Source organism: Crinia signifera, chromosome 5 (assembly GCF_055691185.1).
Source record: "Crinia signifera chromosome 5, ASM5569118v1, whole genome shotgun sequence".
Lineage (NCBI taxonomy): Eukaryota > Metazoa > Chordata > Amphibia > Anura > Myobatrachidae > Crinia > Crinia signifera.
The window spans coordinates 163,430,071-163,454,715 of NC_139221.1; the positions used below are offsets into that span (position 1 = coordinate 163,430,071).

At 45.8% G+C, this 24,645-nt stretch overlaps 1 protein-coding gene across 2 annotated transcripts in view; it reads right to left on the reverse strand.

The window, feature by feature from the left end:
* The window catches only part of STAC (SH3 and cysteine rich domain), a 242,738-nt gene that overhangs the window by 56,707 nt on the left and 161,386 nt on the right, over window positions 1-24,645 (reverse strand). For both annotated transcript variants that reach the window (XM_083188214.1, XM_083188212.1), the window contains one exon: window positions 460-538. In XM_083188214.1, the coding sequence (XP_083044340.1) occupies window positions 460-538 (79 nt within the window). The remainder of the gene's footprint in view (window positions 1-459; window positions 539-24,645) is intronic.

Below are 24,645 nucleotides of genomic sequence, written 5' to 3' on the forward strand. Positions count from 1 at the left end.
ACCCCAACACTGCCACCAATACATATTTTCTAGCCCCTCAAGTAAAAGTGTGGATTTGATGTGACGTCTTAAATGTTTAACAGCTCGGCTGTGCTCCCCTAGGTCCCGGTGCCCGAAGCAGCTGCATAATGATAGAGCTAGCCCTGCACCCACTTTACACCAAGTATTTTAGAACCTTGGGGCACTGAAGGGCTTTGTAGTAGCATTTTTGGGGGAATTGTTGATCGGCAGGTACCAACGGACTGTAGCTCCGTCCACTTCTGAATCAACCTCATGGAAAACTCATGTCGTCCTTTTCACATCGACCTTTTCTGCATCGACCTATTGTTTGTGTTGAGTGAAAATACTCTGCACAAACTGGTGTCCAATTACTCTGCACCAACACAGATATGCCTCTCCCTGAGGAGGTTTCCCATTGTCCAATAACAGCATCCATTTAAAGAAAACCCCAAAACTCACCACTGTCACTGCGTTGTCTGTTTATATCCAATAGATAGGATGCATCACCTTCCTCTGGTACTTCCGCCAAATCTGTTGTCTGGAAAAGATTCAAAATAGAAACACCTTTATTATACATTTCTAAAATGTGTTTTGATAAAAACAAAGCATTGTAAAAAATACACAGTGACACTCAATATACTGTACAACTCCATAATAGTAATTGATTGTAGGGACCTGTTATGGTTTAGTAAAAGGCATACTGTAGTTTCTCATTACTTTGTGATTAGAAAAGTTTTCTTGAGTAGCATTTAATATGGTTTTCAGCTGAAATTTGAGGCACTTTGCACAACCGTGTTCGCTACCCCATAGAGCTTCCGGCTGGCCGAGTGAAGGTTGCAAGAAGGGTTGCCACTACTGATGTTTAAATGTAGCGGAAACAGCTATTTGCATTCGTCATCCGGAATTGAATCCCCACTAAATCTTTTTTTTTTGGGGGGGGGGGGGGACGGGGACGCATAGGTCCACACAAGGGGATGATGCTGGGGGATGTAGTGCAGCCAACTGGAATGTGAGAGGATGTGGTGTCATGATGATCAACATTGTAAAATGACTATACAGAAGTGAGTGCCCTGTATAAGATATGCATACTCTATCGGGCATCTTGGAGAGCCAAATGAGATTATGTCCAGGGTACCAAACTAAACGCAGATGTATTAAGCCTTGTATTGTGATAAAGTGATGAGAAAGTGTTAAGGTGCCCACAGACGCTACAATTGTACTGTGCTATGCGTTTTTGACTGTACAATGGTTCTATACAATTTTTCTTCCAGCTTGCTATGAGATGTGCACTTGGATGCATGTGATGAACCCATGTTTGTAATGTTAAATTTCAGATGTAGTCTAAAAAGTACGTGCAGCACGTACTTTTTTAGACATACAATATCGGGCTCCCGGGAACGCGCATCGCATCGCACAAGCTTATAAACACCATCCAATAATTGTACATAAGATGCAATTTGTGCTTAAAAAGTACAAAACGCATTCGATAATTGATGCGTCTGTGGGCACCTTTAGGTGATAATAATGCATCAGCTTTGTTTGAAAAATGACAGTTAGCAGTTTATTAGCTGGTGCATTATCACCATTCACTTCATCACTTCACATGGCTTAATACATCTGCCGCTGGGTTTATTTAATGCCCTAATTCTGCTTTCACAGCATAGAACTGTATTAATGTATCACCTAAAACAATAAAATGTATGGCTGTGGTTCTTGTATGTTATTTTGAAGTTACATTACCACATAAGTGATAGAACAGCGCGATTCTCTATCACAGAAATGCGGTAAAAACCCTGTTATCAGGGTTTTTACCGCATTTCTGTATTCTCTAACCTCCCTCCGCAGTGTCACCGCTGCGGAGGGAATCGCCAGAAAAAGCTGGCGGTTCCCTGCAGAAGCCTATGGGCTTCTTACCGCAGCGGTGTGTGAGGGATCCGTCACAGATCCCTCCCAGCATGCCCTGCGGCCGGCGCGTCAGTCTGCGATGCGCAGACGGACTCCCGGGTTATAGTCCAGCAACGGCGCCGCATCGCAAGGGACAGCTCTTACCGCAAGAGCTGTCCCTTGCGTTAATGACCGCATATTTTAGAGAATATGCGGTCATTAGAAATGCGATGCCGGGCGAAGAGGGCTGCGGATTTTAGAGAATCCCGCCCTAAGTTTGAGGAAAGAGTGGGAAGGGGATGACCACTTTAGCTTCAAGATTACTTGATTTCAACTTAGATCTGTCTCCACCAGGATTTTTTATGCTTTTTAGAAATGTTGATTAAATATTGAAAGTAGCCTATAACAAGTGTGCATTACTAATTGGAAAACAGTGAATGCATGTTTTGAGGGCCATAATTAGCCAAATTAGGGTATAAGAGCATTCTGCCGGTGCCTCTTGGCTTTTGTTTCTTGCATGATATGGCACCCTGCCATTTATTTATCTGCAGCAGTGCAGCCAGAGCTCATAGAGTCCCCAGAATGCATTGGACTCTGCTGCACTTCCCAGTACTGGTGGCCATGTCCCCTCTGCCGGATATTATGATGTCATGCACTTAGGGAGTGAGGCCGGCACAGGGTTCTTGTAATGGCACTGCATGCGTGTCTCCTCTCCCACCCACACCACAAAAACACAACACACTACAGATTGTTCTCTGTGAGGTTGAGGGAGCTTAAAGTACAAAATAGTGTCAATGGCACTGTAAGCCATTTTTTAAAATGACACCTAGACACCAAAGGGTCTATACCAGGGTTGCCTACCCTCCCGGAATGGCCGGTAGGGTCCCGGAAATCGGGTCCCCCTCCTGGCCCCTGGAAAGGGGGGCAACCCTCCCGCATTAACCCCAATCCCCCGTGATCCGCCCCTCGGCGTGGGGGTCCGTGAGTAAAGTGACGCGATCGCATCATTTTAACCCCACCCCCCGCCGTGCAATGCCTGAAATACCGGCATTGCACGGCGGGGGGCGTGCCTAAAATGACGCGATCACTGTAGGCACGCCCCCCAACAGGGAAGCCCGTATGTGGCTCCGCCCCCAATCTGCCTCTTTTAAGCTCCCGTTGATAGCCCCGCCCCCCTGTATAACAGAGCTGTCTGCCCTCTCCCGGAAGGCAGCCAGCAAAAGTCGGCAAGTATGGTCTATACACACTGATTTCAATGCGCCAGATAAAGAGCTGGAAGTAAAACAGGCATGTAGTGCTCAAAGGAAGTGTGCATGGAAGAAATGTGCATAATCTCCGATATATACGCACATCTAGTCTACATGCACACCTATCATACTGGTCATTATCAACAGTGCAGTATTGTACCTGACTTACGGTGCAATAGATATACTGTAGGTATTGTTTCACTTAAATCAAATGTAGCTCTGAATTTGAAAGAACATGTTCTCATTCAGCTTTGCTTACAGCAGGGGAGGATTGGCAATAGAAGTCACAGGGAAGATTCCTGGTGGGTCGATGTACCAGTGGATCCACATGTGGCTGCAGGGGCAAACGCAGGATTTTCAGAAGGGGGTTTCCAGAGGGGCGGAGCAAAGCTGGGTCAGTTAAAGTATTATAGATAGACCAAATGTATATAAATAATAATAATAATAATAATAATAAATATATACTGTATAGTGGAGTGGGCTTATTATTCATAATTTTCAGGTGGGAGGACAGCTTGCTTGACTGCAGATATCTCCAGTTTCCGAAAATAGATTTCTTAGATTTTAATGGAATTAAAAACTAGAGAATCCCACCTACTAAATGGTATAGGGGACTAGGTGATCAGATTTCAGGAGGCAGAGCAATCTGCCAACGAGTATATAACACTACATACCAGGTGTGTGGAGCTGGAGCAGTAACCAGCTGCTGGAAGGCTGATATCTCTGGTTCTGGGAACAGGAGAGACAAGCTACTAGTGTCCATCAAAGGGGGAGAGTCTCAGCTTTTGGAATATATAAGATATCAGATATCTCCGGTTCCCAAGGGCCGATTTTTAAAATTCTTGTACCCATGGAAAGAGGGGACCCTCAGCTTTCAGCCTAGGGCTGGTTGACTCCTGGGGGGGTTTCTGGGTACTCAGAAACCCCCCTGCACGCACTACTGGGCTGAGAGAGGGTAGAGGGTGACAGGCTAGTAGTGTGGGTGTATTAAGAGGTAGAGGGTGGCAGGCTGGAGTTGTGGGTGTGTTAGTAAGTAGAGTGGCATGTAGGTGGGGGGGTGTTAGGGAATAGAAGTGTGTGCAGGGCAACTTCATGCAGGTGGGCTGCATTTCCCTCTGCAGGTGGGCATGGGTCTAAATTAAATACATTGATATGAATGCACTTACATATCTAAATGACTAGTGGCTTAATTATTTAATTATTAACATGTAAATCCACAAAAAAAAGCAAATAACTGTGCACCTTGGTAAAACCATGCTACAGGTGGGGCAAATGATACGTGCAGAGAGACTTTTGCTGGTCATACATTAGACCATGTGCCTGATTCAGACCTGTTCGCTGGACATGTGAATTTGCAGTTTACTTGATTACTGGATGACCACACATGCGCACGGTATGCACGAGCCATCCGCCTGAAGGCAGTGAGTGATTGACACCTTGCGGGCATTTGAGCGCATGCTTCCTGTCCACAGCTGCCACAGCATTGCAGACACAATCGGCATCCGCAATGCCGACACAACTGTCTCCCTCGAACTGTATACTGTATCCAACACACACTATATCCCGCACTGTATCCAACCTATCCTATATCCTGCACTGTATCCAACCCGCACTGTATCAACACACGCTATATCCCTCACTGTATCCATCCTGCTCTATATGCGACCCACACCATATCCCACATTGTATCCGACGGACACTGTATCCAACCTGCACTGTATCCGACCCACAATGTAGCCCGCACTGTATCAGATCCACAGAGCAGCTGCAGTGGAATGTGGACAAGTGGCACAGTGTGGAATAATGTGAATAACAGACTCTACTGTGTGGTCTAATGTGAATTGATACTAATATTTGGCCACACCCCTACATTTCCGGTGCGCATTATCCATTTTTTTGAGTATTAGGGTGAGGGCACCAATTCTGTTACTGGCACGTGGCAACAAAATATCTAGTTATGGCACTGTTCCCTGTGAACAGTGTGCTCCCTATGCAGAGTGTATTATACATGCTCCTTATCATAAATTCAGTACGATGCATTGGAAAAGTGTGTACTGTGCAACACTGGACTTTCAGGCTTGTGCACCAAGAAGCATTTCAGATGTGCAAGGAATGATTGATCAATAATAAAAATAAATTAATGGCTTCATGATTCAGAATTATAGGTGTAAAATGTAAAAGTAATATAACGGAAAAATAGCACATTGCTTTGACAGTATTGGTGTCACGTATTCCCAGGAAGGATGGAGGTAACACACAAAGCTAAATAAACATTAAGGGGCTGATGCAGAGCTTTGGCACTGTATGCACCAAAGTTGAGCATTCTGTATGCAAGTATGACTGCTTCAGAACCATACAGATTTTATCTTCATCTCCGCTTGCTCGTTATTGGATTTTCTCATGTACACAAAGTTCAATGATAGCGCCAAGGATAGGGTGGTGCAAAGTGTATGCACTAATGAAGATAACTATGAGCCCAAATAGGGGCAGTGGTTGAGTATGCTCTTATTATTTCTCTGACAGCAATGTGGAAGTAATTGCTACCAACTTGCATGCAACCCTGCACCGGCTCCATAATCATCACTTATCCCATACCTCCTAACTGTCACGGGACCATCCCAGTTTTTTTGTGGGACCATCCCATTTTTTTGGGACGGTCCTGCATCTCACTTGGGGCCCGCAGTGTCCCGTGGTGGGAGAAGGGGCAGTTGGGAGTCCCCCTTCCTACCCTCTGCAATAGATGCCGTGCGCATACCGACACAGTGGTAAAAACAGGGCATGGCCTCGTAGGAGTGATGTGATTACAGACCTCCTGCTAGACCACGCCCCCACATTTCAAAAGGCGCATGCAGGGGTCCCACCGGCCTTGTTCCAAATGTTGGGAGGTTTGCTTTTCCTTACAGGTACTGCTATATGGTGAATTGCAATTTCTAGTGGTAATAAAATATCTACTCTTATAAAATCATTACAGTTCTGACACATCATAGTAATGGTGACATTTTGGCTGTGTTCCTGCCCATTTGTGACAGATGGTGTCATTTATGTTAGTAAGGGGGAATCTACACAAACTGCTTGTTTTGATGAAAAAACTGTTTCATAACACTGACGTGTAAGCAGCATATAAATGAATCGTGTTCAGCTATCACTGTACTCCCTCTTGCATAACTATCAGCCGTGCGTGTTTTTATGATGTCAGTACATTATTAGTTATCGGTAAAATGAATCATTTATGAAACCAAACACTCTACTAATAAAAACCTTTTTTTGAATGTTGTCATTTCGTGCTATGGGGCATATTAATCACAATCCGCAAATGTGTTACATATTTTTAAAATTACTATTTTCAAGCAAATTTTCTAAAAAGCTTTTGGCAGGAGTCAGGCTCTGGTGAGAGCTCATCCTGGTGATGACCAGAACTACCGCCAGCGCCTGATTAACCAATAGGCTGATTAGGCTGCAGCCTAGGGCGCCAGGACTGGGTAGGTGGCACCTTGCAAATGACAGCCGAGGAATAAAAGGTCTCATTTATTCCATGCTTCTTAGCTTTCATTTGTCCTGGCGTACTGTGGGGGTAAAGGGGGTTATTGTATTTGATTTGGTCCCCCCGTGCATGTGCACACAGTACCGATGGTTTGCATCTGCGCATACGAGATGCATTTCTGCACATGTGCAAATGCAGGGTGCGAGCGGGCACAGCGCCTGCATGGCCAAAGGTGGGCAGCCATGCAGGCGGCTTTTGGTGGACTCGCAAGGCTGTGAAATTCACAGCTTTGCGAGTCAACCAGAATAAGGTCTAAAGTTCTTAAGGTGAGTGCCAGATGGCTGTGCTAATGTAACTCTCTGAAAAAAAACCCATTAGTTTATGTTCATTATGATACAGCGCCAGCTGGACTGCCTAAAGCCAAAGCCTTCACAAGCATTAGATCCTACATACTGTACCAGTTGTATAACCTTTGTTACATGCACATAGGCAGTATGACTGGTGAGTCCCTGAGCGTTTAAGCATGTTTGTTTAGCAGCATTACAAGGGGAGCGACATGTGTATTAGCCTAGGGCACCTTGAACCTTTTATCAGGCCCTGACTACTGTATTCAGTAATGCTGTCATAAACCCTATTTATGTTTTTCCAGTTTCAGAATTAATTAAAAGGTATATACACATGGTACAATTTGGTTGCTCAGCAATTTTGGCTTAATATCTCTTAGCAATATATTGCTCAGTGTATCGTTTCCTCAGCGACCAGCGATTTTGGCTGAAAATTGCAAGCTATTCTGTCTCATTCTGTCTCTAACTCATTTTGACTAGAAATCGCTGGAGAATGCTCCTGCGACCAGCGACCATTCAGGGCTGGCTTTGTGAGTGCGCTCCTAGCGATTTATCGCCCACAACACATACAAAGCACGGGCAATATGGTTGCTCTGCGACTATTTAGCCAGCGATATTGTGTTTTCAGGGCTTTAATGTGGTTAAATGTGTGCTAAAAGAACCCTAAGCGTAGATATTGCCTGTAGCCGCGCATGCTTTACCTTGGCTACCTTGTCTAAATGGCATGTGCTTCATTTGAGTACAATGCATTTGTACGTGATGCCATTGACTGCGACAGGATCCAACAAATTCTTTTTGCAGCCATGGCAATCTCTGCATCTGATCCGACGTACCTGGGAGCACTCATCGGATAGGATTTGGAGCAACACACATACTATATGGCACTTTTCACATTATTTATTTATTGGCCTGATGGGTCAAAATCGTTTGAAAGAGGCCATATGGTATAAGTGTATGGGCACCTTTAGATTCCTGCTTTCTAGATTTCATATGTCCTGTAAGCAATATCAGAAGTGAAATAAATATTTCTAACAGGTTCAAAAAAATATATGAATGACTATGCTATGGTGTGTGCACATGGGCTGATGAGGCGGCCGTGAGCATTGGCCAGCAGGGAGGGAAAGGAGGGACAGCGAGGGCCAGTCTGCATTCATCAGCCTGGCCCTCATTCCAAGATAGAGGCTTCTGGAATTTCTCTGACCCAATGAACCCAGATGTCTGTAAGAGCAGGGCCGGCTCTACCATTAAGCAGCTTTGGGCAGCTTCCTAGGGCGCCAGGCTCTGGGGGGGGGGGGGGGGGGGGGCACCAAGTCTGCCGATCAAAAATTAAGGATGTCTGAGGATTCTTGTTGTACTTAATGCAGGTGGCTGCTGCAAAACTTCTAAGACCTCAACCCCATACTTTCCCTTGAGGCTTACTTCCCTACTTTGTTGCCCCCTCCCCTTTGTACTCTGTTGTGGGTGGCAAAGGGCGGCCTCCAGGAAAAGCAGGAAACTTGCCCACCTTCCCAAGGTGGGGCTGGGAGGACCATCTAATTTTTTGGGAGCCTAAAAAGCCTTTCCAAAATGTTTGTCAATTATGGGGTTGGAAAGTGTGTATCGGTGGCAGTATGGGTGAGAGAGGGGTGCAGTAATGAAGTTTTGCCTAGGGTGCTGTGAAGCCTTAAGCCTCTGTAAGAGTGCAGAGGTACTGAACAGTCCTTCAGGTTGATGTCACTACATGAACTTCCCATACGCTGCCTGAAACATACAAGTGTTACAAGCAGTGAGGAGAGAGTCGCTGTGCTCTTACAGATATTGGGTGACATGTTGGGCATAATGGTAGACTTCAGGTAATATTAAGTATTATTCTTCTGTGACTCCTTTATCTGTCTTTTTTTACTATTCTTTGTATGACAAATGTGAATGATTATGTGATTCCAGCACTTAGTGTTATAAGTACAGCAGAAGCTGCACTCCCATGTACAGTGTGTGCGCTTATTCCATCTCATATTCCTCTCTTGGGATTGCCTGATGAATATGGAATCAAGTTAGTACTACTGTATAATAGTATAACAACCTGGAAGGATAGTTATGGTGCCAAAATTGGACAATGTGAAAATGTACTTGTCTTATGCGAGTTCTCATTTTGTGTTCGTAGGAGTCAGAACTTTACAAAAGTGCAAACCCAGCAATTCATTCTCAAGGAAATATTGTCAGCTAGATCAAGAAAGCAAGTGTCTGCGTTAACTGCATGATGGGGGTTATTCATGTCACGTTCGCAGTTTGCCTGTGTTGTTATATGCAGGTTGCGTGTACACTACACAGTGGGCGGGGGGGGGGGGGGGCAGAGAGGGGCTTGTGCGCTGGCCAGCCCCATTAGCATATTGGAACGCCCATCAACGAATGCGGCAGGATGGACAGGTGGGGGGCGGCCAGTTGAAATCATGTGTCAGCTTCCTCTGAACGTGCACGCATACAGTATGTAAGGTTGCTCAGAGCAACCTTACATATGTGTGCACCTTCCACATCTTTCGATGTGCGTAACAGCCATTCACATGCCCTGGGCCATGGATGCCCTGCGCCAGCCAACCATTAGCAAGGCGGAGTTTGGTGGACTAAATAAACCACAATAACCCCTGATATGTATATAGTAGTGCTTAGCATATCAGCACATTGTAATAAGATACCCTCATTGCATCATTTTCATTCTGTGTATTGATCTGATTACAGGTTCAAGTGGAAATATCTTAATATATTAGTCACTATCTCTCTGGATGTCCCTTGTTAATGTGCCTAACTGTTGTGTGACTTTTATACAGTATATGATTTGCCACCCATCTTTACCTAGTATTGCACCCCCCAGCTATACAAGTATCCCCAATGCCATTTTTTTTATACTATTATTATTTCTATAGTGTACAATTTTAAAATCGCATTGCATGCCATTACAATGGCATGTGATGCGATGCGATTTCTAATTGTACAAGCACCCTGATGGGTGAATACTATGTTAAATGCACCCCCATTGTTAACGCCACCCCCACTATCAACGCCAACCCAAATCGTGGTAAGCGCAGCGAGCCCGCGAGAGGCCGCGGTACGCATCCTCCGACCTTTTCATACCCCCACTATTCATGTCAGCTTGGAGCTGATTTTATATATTGTGGCGAGCGCAGCGAGCCACTGAGCCCAAAGCATGGCGAGCGCAGCGAGCCCCGCGAGGGGACGCGAAATACATGTGAAGTTATCCGCGTCCCCTCGCGGGGCTCGCTGAGCTCGCCACGCTTCAGGCCCGGTGACTCGCTGCGCTCGCCACACTATCTAAAATCAACTCCACGCTGACGTGGATAGTGGGGGTATGAAAAGGTCGGAGGACGCGCACCGCCGCCCCTCGCGGGCTCGCTGCGCTTACCACGCTTCGGGTTGGCGTTAATAGTGGTGGTGGCGTTAACAATGGGGGGGCATATGACATACTAATCGCCCATCAGGGTGCATGTACAATGAAATCATCATTTTGATCGCATCGATCGCATCGCATGCGATGTGATGCGATCGATGCGATCATAACAATGTATCAAGATTAAAATCGTAGGTGCCATGCTTGGAAACAAGTACCGAGAAATATATTGGCTACCAAACCCATCAGCCTTCCTACTATGAATACACTGTCTGAAGTCAGAGTTGTATTAAACTAGGTGTAAATCAACAATGTTACGGTCAATAGTCTTAAGGGTAACATCAAATGTTCGTCATGCATTAGGATGACAAGTAAAAAGGGTCAACAGTACTTAAGGTCAATATGTACAGAAGGTCAACATGGTCAAAAGATTGACAAATGATCAACACTTTTTGTGGGGGTTTGATTAGGACAAATCTTGTATATTTCATGTTATGTGACTATCATTAGTACAAAAGTGTACCCTTACGGGTTCGCTTCGCTTGCCATGCTTTGGGCAAGTGTTACTATTCCCAATAGATGTGCACGTGTGTACTAAATGAAGCATAGGAATACATGAAAAATGTAATAAAACATATAGCATATACCTTTACACACCATGGCCTTATGCACTGTGAGCTTTTTTTACCTGTTGGCCTAATGCTATCCATCTATTGCCTGTCAACAAGTATATTATTGATCTATTATTTGCATATCATTAAACAAATATCAGAAGAACAGACAGTGGTATTTATAATGCTTTATAAAATGCATATTAGACAAAAAAAAGCAATTCAGGCTGGTAACTACGGTTGGGTAAGCGGTGCCACCCACAGGGTGTAGGGTACTGTTGCTGGCCTATGGCATCTGTATTTGGCATGCAGTGCCAACCTAAAAAACTGCAGCCTGGACTGGTTTTAGGATGCTGCGGGTGCCCAGCTTCTCCCTGGGGTCACACCTCCTCTTGATGTGCTGGGGCAGAGTAAGGCTGCACAGGAGATACTTTTCCCATGCTGCAGTACAATCATATCTTAAAGTTGGGTTCAGCTATTTTATAGGAGGAGCCCATATTTGCCGATACCAGTCTCAGCAGTTACACTTTTTTTGTGGGGGATATTTCTATTCTATTTTCTATTTCATTTTGTTTTTAGTGGCAGTGCAGGGTATGGGCGGGATGTATTAACATACATCGCCGCCTTTCGCCGCCTGGCCGCCGCGATGCCAGCGCATATGTACTGGCAAATGTGACCGAGGCCCCCGCGATACCTGTACTGTGGTGTGCGGGGGTCTCTGTCATCTCCTAGCCACCTACTGATCCCCTCACGCCAGGGACAGCTCAGTGTGGCTGTCCCCAGCACCTCCTCCCCCTGCAGCCGGAAGGATGTCCGGCTTCCTTGCTAGGGGAAGGAGGGGTCTACCTTCCGGGGTCCACGAGGACGGCGAGGCATCGGGTTTGCGGCAGAGGTGGCAAAAAAAAGCCCATAGGCTTCTATAGGGTATTGCCACCCCAAGGTGGCGATACCCTGCCCGGAAGTAATGGTGCGGCCGGGTGTTAGTACATATGAAAATGCGGTAAAACAGGGGGTTTTCAGCTTAATACATGCCGTCCAATGTGTTCAAAAGTAGCGAAAAAGCAGCCACAAAGAGTATGGCATATGACAGACCAGGCATGGTATTAAGCTGAAAATGCGGTAAAACACCCATTTTACGGCATTTTCATATGTACTAACACCGTGCAGGGTTACCGCCGGGCAGGGTATCGCCACCCTTGGATGGCAACACCCTATAGAAGCCTATATGCTTCTTTTCGCCGCCCCCCTCCTCCGCCGCAAATCCGCCGCCTCGCCGCCCCCCTCCTCCCCCTGGCTTACCTTCCTGCTGCAGGTCCTCCTGGACCCCGGAAGGTAAACCCCTCCTCCCCCTAGCAAGGCAGCCGGACATCCTTCCGGCTGCAGGGGGGAGGAGGAGGTGCCAGGGACAGCCACACTGAGCTGTCCTCAGCATGAGGGGAGCAGTAGGCGGCTGGGAGGTGACAGAGACCCCGCGATACCTGTACTGTGGTGTACGTGGGGTCCGTGATGCCAGCCACATATGTTAGTACATACAGTATGTGCTGGCGACGCAGCGGCCGTGCGGCGATGTATGTTAATACATCCCACCTTATGCCTTCTACCATGCCCTTACTTCACTTGGGCCACACCAATTTGGCCCATCCCTTTACAAATCTGCATCTGCCTGAGACCTGCTGTAATACTGTATAAAAAAGTACATTCTCACTTCCATGTTATATTTACTGTACAAGCCCATGTGGTACTTTTTCATGCCATTGAACATATGCTCCTCCCCAACAGGATTGAAATAGATCTGCAGCCAATGACAACAAAATTATTTCAGCTTGAAACCAGCATCTCTCCCCACCACCCAATGGTATACAATTATTAGGTCGACACCACTAAGGTCGACATGCATTGGGTCGCTCACTAAAGGTCGAAATGGGCCAAGGTCGACACCTGAAAAGGTAGACATGGGCTTAGGTCGACAGGTCATTAGGTATACACATAAACTAGGTCAACATGAGCAAGGTCGAAAGTCAAAAGGTCTACATGGGGTTTTTCACTCTTTTTTGAGCTGACATGTGCTGACAGCCGGTAATTCATGCCCTATCATCCACTAGGGCACGGTGGGAGAATAAAATAGTGTGCCAAGCCATGCGAGGGGAAGCGCTGCACCCAGGGCCGGATTAACAATGGGCCTGATGGAGCTACAGCTCCAGGCCCACTCTCCAAATTTTGTAGCTGTGGGCCAGGGCTTTCCAACGAGCCCAGCCCTGCGTTGCTAGCCACCTGGGAACCGGAGATACCGTCAGGCAAACCTGGAAAGTTTCCACATAGGATAACATGGGACCCGCTAATTCTGATTCCCGCTAATTGAGGTTGATCTCAGTCGAACCCAAATCGCTGGGCCTTCAATCTGATACCTGGTCCATATGGGTTTATTGGTTCTAGAGACATTGCAGGTAAACCAATTTTTTTTTTCATTTCTGAAATGTAATTTCATGGCTGTTCATGTTGTTTCACGGGACCAAAATCATTTGAAGCCTACATGTAAATGGGTCAGTTGGTTCCAAAGATATAGCTGGTTGTTTAAAAGGGGGCGGGGGTGGTTTTCTCTCCCCCTCACACCAGAAAATGCAGGGACTAGGCTGGTGTAAAAGGGGCCAGTCCGGGAATGTCCCTGCATGATCCTGGGACCATATTCCCGGGTAAATCCCTGCATTTTTTGGTGTGAAAGGGGTATTATTTTAAATAGCCATGTCATGCAGTGCACTGAATACAGCCGGGCAGCCCCCTGCTCTCTGCCCGGCTGTCAATGGCTGTCATTTCTGCCCGGCAGCAGCTGTCCCCCAGTTACCGCGAGCATGTATTCCCCCTTGGCAATGAGCATGTAATCCCACATGGCAACGAGCATGGAACCCCTGGCAATGTACATGTAGGTAAGCAACACTTATGTAGCATAATTTTTAATAGGCATTATGGTGTTTGGCATAATATGTAATGGAGATTATGGTGTGAGGCTTAACATGTAATGGGCATTATGGTGTAAATTTTTAATGCGCGCGCAATGCCCCTATTTGTGAAGCGTATTGTGCATTATTGCTCAATCTGTTTGGTATAGTGCAGGCATGTCCAAACTGGGATGCAGTTACAATCCCGGCGGTCGGGATCCCGGCGTTCAGAATCCCGACGCCGGAATCCCGACCGCCGAAATGCCGACACTTTCTCCCTCCTGGGGTGTCCACGACACCCCTGGAGGGAGAATAAAATAGCGTGCCGAGCGTAGCGAGGCACCGGGCCCGCTGCGTGGCGAGCGCAGCGAGCCCGCAAGGGGGGGCGATCCACGTCCCCCCCTTGTCGGCATTTCGGCTGTCCGGATTCCGGCGTCGGGATTCTGAACGCCGGGATCCCGACCGCCGGGATTCAATACTGAATCCGTCCAAACTATGGCCCTTCAGCTGTTGTAAAACTACAAGTCTCATCATTGCCACAGTTTTATGGGGGAATGCTAAAACTATGTCAAGGCATGCTGGGACGTGTAGTTACACAACAGCTGGAGGGCCACTGTTTGGACATGCCTGGTATAGTGTGTATTTTGACTCAATCCATGTGGCAAAATGTGAATTTTGCCTTAATCTGTGGGGCATAGTGTGAATTTTGGCTCATTACATGTGGTATAATGTGTAAGAGGCAAGTACAGTATAAGGGGGTTACTATTGTGTTGCATGATTTGTATAAGGGGTATATGGTGTGGTAAACTTAGGTGACCACATAAAAGGTGCTGAAATGTTGTCTACCAAGTTCCGGCTTTCAGTATTTTTTTATGACTGGAGTGCCACCTCACCCGCAAGTATTTTAGGACATCGGCATCCTGCGGGTGCACCTTTGGAGTGCACCCAGCAATATATATCCCTGCATTTTTCCTATGCCAGCCCCCTGCCTTTTCCAGGCATATATAATTAGTTGAAAGTATTTACACAAATAGAGACACACCCATGAGCAGACCACCCAAACAGAACACTGGTCACGCCACCCACATTATTAGGTCCTGGCCACAACTCCTATTATTGCGCATACTAGGCCCTTGATAATTTTCAGCTCCAGGCCCATTTAGGCCTTAATCTGGCTCTGGCTGCACCGATAAGTTATCCATGTCGACTGTGTCGGCTTTTGGGGGCAAAAAAGTGTGGGGGGGGAAAAACCATGTCCACCTTTTGACTGTGGATAGGTCTAGATCCTTGTTGGAACAAGGGCCTTTGATTTCATAGGCAGAGGAGCAAGGTCCAAACATGGGAGTACAAATGAAGTCCAAACACGGGAGTACAAATGGCCCTTTGCAGGCTATGCTAGCCACCTGACTACTATAGGCAGCAGATGGTGGTGTGGATAGTGACAATGCAAGGCCACGGTCATTACTTGGTGGAGATGCAGCCATGCTGAGCCACGACTCCTCCCAGTCTGCACCTCTGTCAAGCTGATCCGTGATACTAAACACCCCCCCCCCCCCCCAGTCTGACGCACCTGTCTGCAGCTCCAAAGACTGTTCACAATAAAGGTGCACCATGATGCAGACAGACCAGCCATGGAAGGCCAGTTGAAACCAGAAAAGTGGTCTGTGGACTGAAAGCTGGTGCCACTTTAACATGTAAAAAATGTTTTTGCATGTCTGCATAAGCTGCAATTCAATAAACATGTCTTTGCTGTTCTCAGTAAAATATGCCATACATAATTGTACTGTATATAGGCCCTTATTCAGATCTGATTGCAGTACAAATTTGTTTGGAAAATGGGCAAAACCATTTGCGCTGCAGGTGGGGCAGATGTAACATGTGCAGAAAGAGTTAGCTTTGTTTGGGTGTGTTGAAACTGAAATTTAAATTGCAGTGTAAAAATAATGCAGCCAGTATTTACCCTGCACAGAAACAAAATAACTCACACAAATCTAACTCTCTCTGCACATGTTACATCTGCCCCACCTGCAGTACACATGGTTTTGCCCATTTTCCAAACAAATTTGTACTGTGATCAGATCTGAATAAAGGCCATAGTTTGTTCCATGGACATCAGGCCCTAAATTTGTAAATTTGAATTTTGTGAAAGTAATCTATGAATAGAGCTGTATTATTGTTAATTAATTGTTGTGTGGAGCACTTGAAGTAAACTTGGGAACTAACCGTAAAATTCTGTTAGCCAAATATGAAAAAAGAAATTGCAGAAGGTAGAACTGCGCACTCGAGTTGATTAAAAATATCAAAAAACTGTGCCAAAATGAAGAATGAAGTGAATATTTCACAAAAATGTTTTTTTTTGTAAGAGGTCATTCATCTCTTGGCAGATATTTTTGGAGATAGTACTGTAGCTCTAGACAGATTGCTAATACCCCTTTCACACCGGCCACCCGGCAATTACCTGGTATTTTTGAGTGCTGGGTCATTTTGCCTGGTGCAGCCTGACCTCAATTCACACCACCCGCAAATTCCTGAGTTAAAGCTTTTAAAACCTGTGAATTTGCTGAAAAACCCGGGTTTTTCTGTGGTGTGAAAGGGTCAACACGAGTCTTAAATCCAGGCACTCCGACCCTGCTCTTGACCAGGGTCGGTGAGCCGGGATTTAAGACCCATATTGACCCTTTCACACCAAAGAAAAAACAGTGTTTTTCAGCAAATTACCAGTTTGAAAAGCTTTAATCCAGTAATATGTGTGAAAGGGGTATTAGAAAAGTGCCCAAACTCACCCCATGTGTATGTACCTTTAGTGCATTGCACTTTAAAGAAATATGGTATATTATAATTATTATAGTACAGTATGTTTATGTGTTAGCTACATTTAAATGAGATTGGATTGCAAGTTTGTGTTTGTGCTAAGTTTTGTGTTCAAAGCTAAAGTGACATATAACCCTTACTAATCAAACACTTCACACTAAATATATAAAGAAGAATTCTGGATTTGATAGAGTGTATAATGCTGCGTTCTCATTGCCGCCCTTGCAAAATCACAGGTTTTTCTTGCCGGATTTTTGGCGGGGCACAGAGCTTCTCAGCTCAACAGACCCCCTTCATACTGCACCTCAGACCCGGGAATTTTCTGTGCCTGCCCCTTTCACACTGCTTTCCATTGTCTGCCTTTCAACAAGTGTGTGGAATTTGATTGGGTGTTGGGAAATTTGTACAAATTGCTGTGAGTGGCTGCTTAGAAACCATGGGGATTTACAAAGCAGTCATATACGACTGCTTTTTAACCCTCCAATGTCGTATTAATTTGTATTAGCTGGCCGTATATACGGCTGCTAATACGAATTCCTACAGGCAGTCTGCACGGATCAGTCAGATCCGTGCAGGCTGCAGTGTGTAAAAAAAAAATAGAAATAAAAATAAATAAATAAAAAAAACGGCGTGGGGTCCCCCCCCCCACAGCCATAACCAGCACCAGGCTGAAAGAGCCGGGGCCGGTAATTAAAAATCAGGGAACCCGACAAATAGGGGTTCCCCGACTTTTAACAACCAGCCCCAGGCTCCAGGTCCGGGGCTGGTTCCCAAAATACGGGGGACAAAATGACTAGGGGTCCCCCGTATTTTAAGAACCAGCCCCAGGCCAATCCAGCCAGCAGGGTAATGCCACAGCCGGGGGGAGACTTTTTATACAAGTCCCCCCGGCCAAAGCATTAACCCTCTGAGCTCTGACTCAGCCTGGCCAGGGGTCCTGGGGGAGTGGGGACCCCCCCAATAAAGCCCCCCCCCCCCTCCAGAACTTACCTGACCAGGCTGAAGCCTGGTGCTGTCCTCGATGCCCCTGGGCTGTGGGCATCGAGCTGATCTTTGAGTAAAAAAATAGATTAAAAACTATTGTCTTATACCGTGGAACTATGAGTCCCAGCAAGCCTCCCCTGCATGCTGGGACTTGGAGAACCACAAGTCCCAGCATGCGGGGCATTAAAGGGCCCGCTGGGTCTTGTAGTTCCACAGTACAAGAAATAGTTAAATAAACACACTAAAAAGCCAGAAAAATAAAAGTTTAATACATACATTACACAAACACACTGATACTTACCTATCTTGAGCCCATCGGTAGGTCCCTGGGTCCGGTCCGGTGGCTTGGTTCCGGGGCCTTGGTTCTGGGGCTGGTCCGGGTCCGGGGGCTCCAGGGCTGAAGAGTCCAGGGTCCAGGATCCGTAGTTATCCAAAGGGGTACCTGTGGAAGGAAATCCTACTCAATCCTACTCAGAATGATTTCTATTGGCCGCCTAGCGGCCAATCAGGAACCGAGAAAGTCGGCTCCTGATTGGCCGCTAGGCGGCCAATAGAAATCATTCTATTGTAGAAGCGGGGAAAGATGAATATCTCTGCGTCTCTCCAGTGTCCGAGCGGAGCGGGTACCAGCAGCCGGGAGAAGCGCGACTTGAAGAGAAGATGCCGGGATGGTCGCCAGAGGACCAGGTAAATAGGATTTCCTTCCACAGGTACCCCTTTGGATTACTACGGATCCTGGACTCTTCAGCCCTGGAGCCCCCGGACCAGCTCTGGAACCAAGGCCCCGGAACCAAGCCACCGGACCGGACCAAGGGACCTACCGACGGGCTCAAGATAGGTAAGTATCAGTGTGTTTGTGTAATGTATGTATTAAACTTTTATTTTTCTGGCTTGCCAGTGTGTTTATTTAACTATTTCTTGTACTGTGGAACTACAAGACCCAGCGGGCCCTTTAATGCCTTGCATGCTGGGTCTTGTGGTTCAGCAAGTCCCAGCATGCGGGGGAGGCTTGCTGGGACTCATAGTTCCACGGTATAAGACAATAGTTTTTAATCTATTTTTTTACACAAAGATCAGCTCGATGCCCACAGCCCAGGGGCATCAAGGACAGCACCAGGCTTCAGCCTGGTCAGGTAAGTTCTGGAGGGGGGGGGGGGGCCTTTATTGGGGGGGTCCCCACTCCCCCAGGACCCCTGGCCAGGCTGACTGGTCAGAGGGTTAATGCTTTGGCCGGGGGGACTTGTATAAAAAGTCTCCCCCCCCGGCTGTGGCATTACCCTGCTGGATGGTTTGGCCTGGGGATGGTTCTTAAAATACGGGGGACCCCTAGTCATTTTGTCCCCCGTATTTTGGGAACCAGCCCCGGACCTGGAGCCTGGGGCTGGTTGTTAAAAATCGGGGAACCCCTATTTGTCGGGTTCCCTGACTTTTAATTACTGGCCCGGCTCTTTCAGCCTGGTGCAATTACAGCTGTGGGGGGGACCCCACACTGATTTTTTTATTTATTTATTTATTTTACAATTTTTTTTAACACTAAAGCCTGCACGAATCTGACTGCAGGCTTCTGCCAAATACGACAGGAAAATAAAGTGTATTTTCCTGCCGTATATTCGTGGCAGTTTTACACTAATTAGCAGCCGTATTTTCAATACGGCGGCTTAGTAAATCAGGAACCACCATTCTTTTGAATGATGATTCCTGTCGTATTCTATCGATGGTGTAGACATTCGTATTTGTAAATACAAATACGAATGTCCCATCAATATGAATACGAATATATGTATTTTGGGCATAGTAAATGCCAAAAATTCGTAGGAAAATACGATTTTTTTCTACTAAATCATCTTTGTAAATTTCCCCCAATATGTACACAAATTATGCAAATGACTTAATGAACAAAATAGTGTTGTTTATTAAAAATAATGTGCAAAATATTCCTGCACTAGGCCAAAGCGTAAAATCGGAATTTGGTACATTCAAAGAAAAATGTAATTGGAAAAACAGAATTTAATTGTCTTCAGTAAATATATTAAGTAAACACCATCTTTATTAATATTATTATCAACATACACTTTTGTTTCCTTGAAACACATTTTATTATGTAAGTATACAGTTAGATACAAATATATAAATACATTAAGGCGACCAGAAAACAGCTATGTCCATCCCCTTTGCTAAAAGCACATACTGCTGTGTGAATCTGGAGGTGCAGTAGGTTTCTCAGTACACAAATGGAGCGGATCTACTACATACAAACAAATACAAATATCTGCTAGAAATTAAATATTCAAATGTCATAAGAAAATATTGTGACAGCTGCCAAACCTGTGTTGTGTTTTTCATCTAAAAAAGTATACCAATCACATAAAAAAGAAAGTTGGAAAGGGAAACATAGATAAATATATATATATATATAAAACAAAACAACAGTATGCTAAATCCACAAAAGATAACACTAACTGAACTAATGTAGTGAATATGATATTAGTCAAAGTGTTAATAATTCCCTAGTGCTTACTCTCCTACACATTTTCTGTCATAGAACTCCATGATTACTGTAGCAGTAGGATATAACATTATGCAATATAAAGGGCAGAACTGAGCAGCTGCACATACTGAATACAGTGGCATCTAACAAGTCTGCCGTGTGAGGGGATCTGAGGCCCCCATACACTACGCGATGTGGCCCCAATTTCACCCGATTCTGGGGGATTGGGCCGAGAAATCTGGTGAAATTGGCCAAATTGCGTAGGGTATGACATCTGATCTGATGCGCGGTCCCATGCGCGGTCCCATGCGCATCGGATCAGATCCGGATGTCGGACGGTCTGCACATAAGATAAATCATGTGCAGCCATCTGGGGGAGCGACAAGAGCAGGCTGGGAGTGGGGACCGGTGCGGGGGAGCGGCACGAGATGTAGCGGCCGGCAGGGAGCGGGGACCGCAGATGCAGATCAGAGACCGGGGGTGTGGTGGGAGAATAGAAAAAAATCCTGTTCAAAAGACTGGACGGCCGCTGATTGGCTGGGAACTCAGCCAATCAGGGGCCACCCAGTCTTTTGAATAGGATGGTTTCTATTCTCCCGCTGCTCTGCGGTCCCCACGGCGAGCCGGAGAATAAAAACCCTCCTATTCAAAAGACTGGGCGGCCACTGATTGACTAAATTCCCATCAGCGGCCAATCAAGTCTTTTGAATAGGATTACTTTCTATTCTCCAGCCGCACCCCCAGTCTCTGCTCTGCACCTGCCTGCCGCTACATCTCGTGCTGCTCCCCCAGACCGGTCCCCACTCCCAGTCTGCTCCTGCCGCCCCCCCCCCCCCCCCCTCGGACCGCTCCCACGGACCGCTAGCTCTCCCGCAGGTCCCCGGATTTTTACATGTGATAAATCGCATCCGATTTATCACATGTAAAAAATAGCACATCAAGTGCCAAATCTTATCAAGCTCCCTTGGGGAGCTGCCGGGGAAGCTCAGGGGAAATCGGGACTGACTTGTCCTTAGGACAAGTCGCCCTAGTGTATGGGGGCCTTTAATCAGTGCACTGGACCTACAGTACTCAATCTTGGTCTGACAACTTGTTTTATTTAAAGGAGATAAATATGTTTGATATAGAAAGTTTGTTTTTAGACTCTCTCCCATACATCCTATAACAGTGATGGCTAACCTTGACACTCCAGCTGTTGTTGAACTACATGTCCCAGCATGCCCTGCATCAATTTAGTGTGGCCAAATAGCAAAACTGTAGCAGGGCATGCTGGGATTTGTAGTTCAACAACATCTGGCGTGTCAAGGTTAGCCATCACTGACCTATTATGTAGACCACCTACAGTATATTGTTTATTATTAATAATCATGCAATACCCAGTACATAAGGAGAACAATAGTAACATATATGTTCTGATCTGGTGCTAGGTTCTTCTGCTGTTCCCCTAGACCAGGCATGGGATACCTGTGGCTCTCCAGCTGTTGTAAAACTACAGGTCCCAGCATGCCTTGCCACAGTTTTGCTATTAGGCAATGCATGCTGGGATGTGTAGTTTCACAACAGATGGAGAGCCAGAGGTAGCCTATGCCTGGGTAAACTCACAGACTTGCTCTAATGCTCTGCATTAAACTGGTCTGTCTCACTGTTATGTCACATCTAACTACTTAATGTTATTGTTTACTGATTTATTTGTTTATTGACAGTTTCTTATATAGCGCACACATATTCCGCAGCCAATAAACCTACTAGTATATTTTTGGATTGTGGAAGGAAACCAGAGTACCCAGAGGAAACCCAAGCACGGGGAGAATATACAAACTCCACACAGTTAGGGCCATTGTGGGAATCGAACCCATGTCCTCAGCGCTGTGAGGCAGTAATGCTAGCCATTACACCATCCGTACTGATGTCTAATCGCTGTTTTAATTAATATTTGTAGCCATTCTGTTTGGATGTATAAACCCCACTGATTGAGGTAGACCTGCATGTTTTTGTTGGTACTCTTTACTTAGCACGGCGCCCATCGCGGCCATCGCGGGCATTGAATGCACTAAAATATCGGGTGCGACGCGACCGACGCGATGCCCGCGATTTCCCATTGGGAACAATGTTAAATGTCTCAATTGACCCGATTTTCCTGTTCAATGCCTCAATTGACCCGATTTTTCTATAGGAAACAATGTTAAATGGCCCACAGAGGCCAAATAGGCACCCTGAAGTGTGAAATGGCCCCCACAATTGTTAACGCCACCCCACGATCAATGTCAACCCGAAGCGTGGCGAGCGGCGGCAGTACGCGTCCTACGATCTTTTCATACCCCCACTATCCACGTCGGCGTGGAGTTGAGAATATAATAGTGTGGCGAGCGCAGCGAGCCACCGAGCCCGAAGCGTGGCGAGGGGACGCGGATACCTGTGAAGCCCGCGAAGGGACGCGTTTACCTGTGAAGGTATCCGCGTCCCCTCGCGGGGCTCGCTGCGCTCGCCACGCTTCGGGCTCGGTGGCTCGCTGCGCTCGCCACACTATTCTATTCTCAACTCCACGCCGACGTGGATAGTGGGGGTATGAATAGGTCGTAGGACGCGTACCGCCGCCCCTCGCGGGCTCGCTGCGCTCGCCACGCTTCGGGTTGACGTTGATCGTGGGGTGGCGTTAACAATTGTGGGGGCCATTTCACACTTCAGGGTGCCTATTTGGCCTCTGTGGGCCATTTAACATTGTTTCCTATGGAAAAATCGGGTCAATTGAGGCATTGAACATGAAAATCGGGTCAATTGAGACATTTAACATTGTTCCCTATGGGAAATCGCGGGCATCGCGTCGGTCGCGTCGCACCAGATTTTTAGTGCATTCAATGCCTGCGATGCCCGCAATTTTTTTACCTGCGATGCCCACGATCAAAATCGTGGGCGCCGTGCTAAGTAAAGAGTACCTTTTTATTTTGTGAGCCCAACTCCTCTGGAAAATTCTACTGAAGCTTGTCTAATATTAGTGTTGGCGTGACTGGTTTGCAGGGCAGGACATATGATTTTATTAATTTCTTCTTCAAACAGTTAGGATACATTACAATCATTATCATTATATATCTGTACACAGGAATTAAAAAGATGCAAAAGATAATCCTGTGGCTAATGGCCATGCAGCCTAAGCTAAATACATACACCAGGGGTTCCCAATCTTTTTTTAATCACGGCACCCTAGAGTATAAGATTTTTTTTTCACGGCACCCCTAGGCCAAATTTATTTTAATTAGATTGGGTTTATATGTGATTCTTAGGGTCAGTTATGTGGAAAAGGGCAGGGGTTGCTTCTGTTTGTACACATTGTATGATTGGCAGCCACCAGCACTGGTTTTGCTTATAAATAATTAACCATTAATAATTTGAGTTGGTCCTGGACTACCAACCCAGGGCACCCCTACATGTGTCCCGAGGCACCCCAGGGAGCCACGGCGCACAGTTTCGGAACCACTGACATATACAGTAAGTGTAGCAAGACCCCACTGTACATAATTCCTGCAATCTGTTTCTTCAAGTATAGGGGGTGACAGGTTCACATTACATTAAAGATAAAATCCCACTTTGACATACTGCACACACTATTAAACAAGGCTGATTTCTCTGCAGTTGGAGTTTGAATAGAAATTAGGCCCAATGTGAAACAGTTAAACAATGAATGTAGGGACTGTAAGCCAAGCTAGTGCATTACCATTCAGTCACGATCCTATTGACGTACTATATAGAAAGTGAAAATGACAGCAGAATAACAGGACATTATCCTGATAAGAGCTCTCGTCAGAAAACTGCACTACTCAAGACATACAGTAAAAGAAAACAAAGAAATATACTGTAATCAAAGCTACAGTGATTGTATCAGGGAACTATTTTGTTACAAAAATTCTATTTATCTTTTGCAAGAAAATAGTAATTACTCTTTTGAAGATGATGATCAGTATTCAGTATCTATTTAAATGAAAACTGATTAACTGTGCAGGCTTTTATGTATTTTGTATACACAGTAACTGAAAAAGAGTAATTGAATTACAATGCAAAGAATAGGTGTGCCTTCTTTAGGTTCCATATTAGAGGAAAAATGAGCGCCTGTGCTTTGAATTAAATTTGGACCCTTTTTCAGAGCATTGCATCAGTCATCGTGTTGTTTTATTGATCTTTTTAAGTACATGCCATGAATTAATTAGTGGGTTATACACACACAAAATAAAAATGGCTTCAGTAAAACAGTACTGGAGCTATATTGCACTGTATGTATTTTATGTATTTTTTTTTTTTGGGGTGGGGGGGGGGGGGGGGCACCTTTCTTAGTCATTTATTCTAATAGGTATGGTATAGCTCACAGGCAATGTATAATCAGATAGTCAAAAGGTTGACAACACATGTTAGACCTTGAAAAAAGTTAGACATGCATTAGTTAGACATTGCCAAAAGTTAGACATGCATTAGTTAGACATTGCCAAAAGATAGA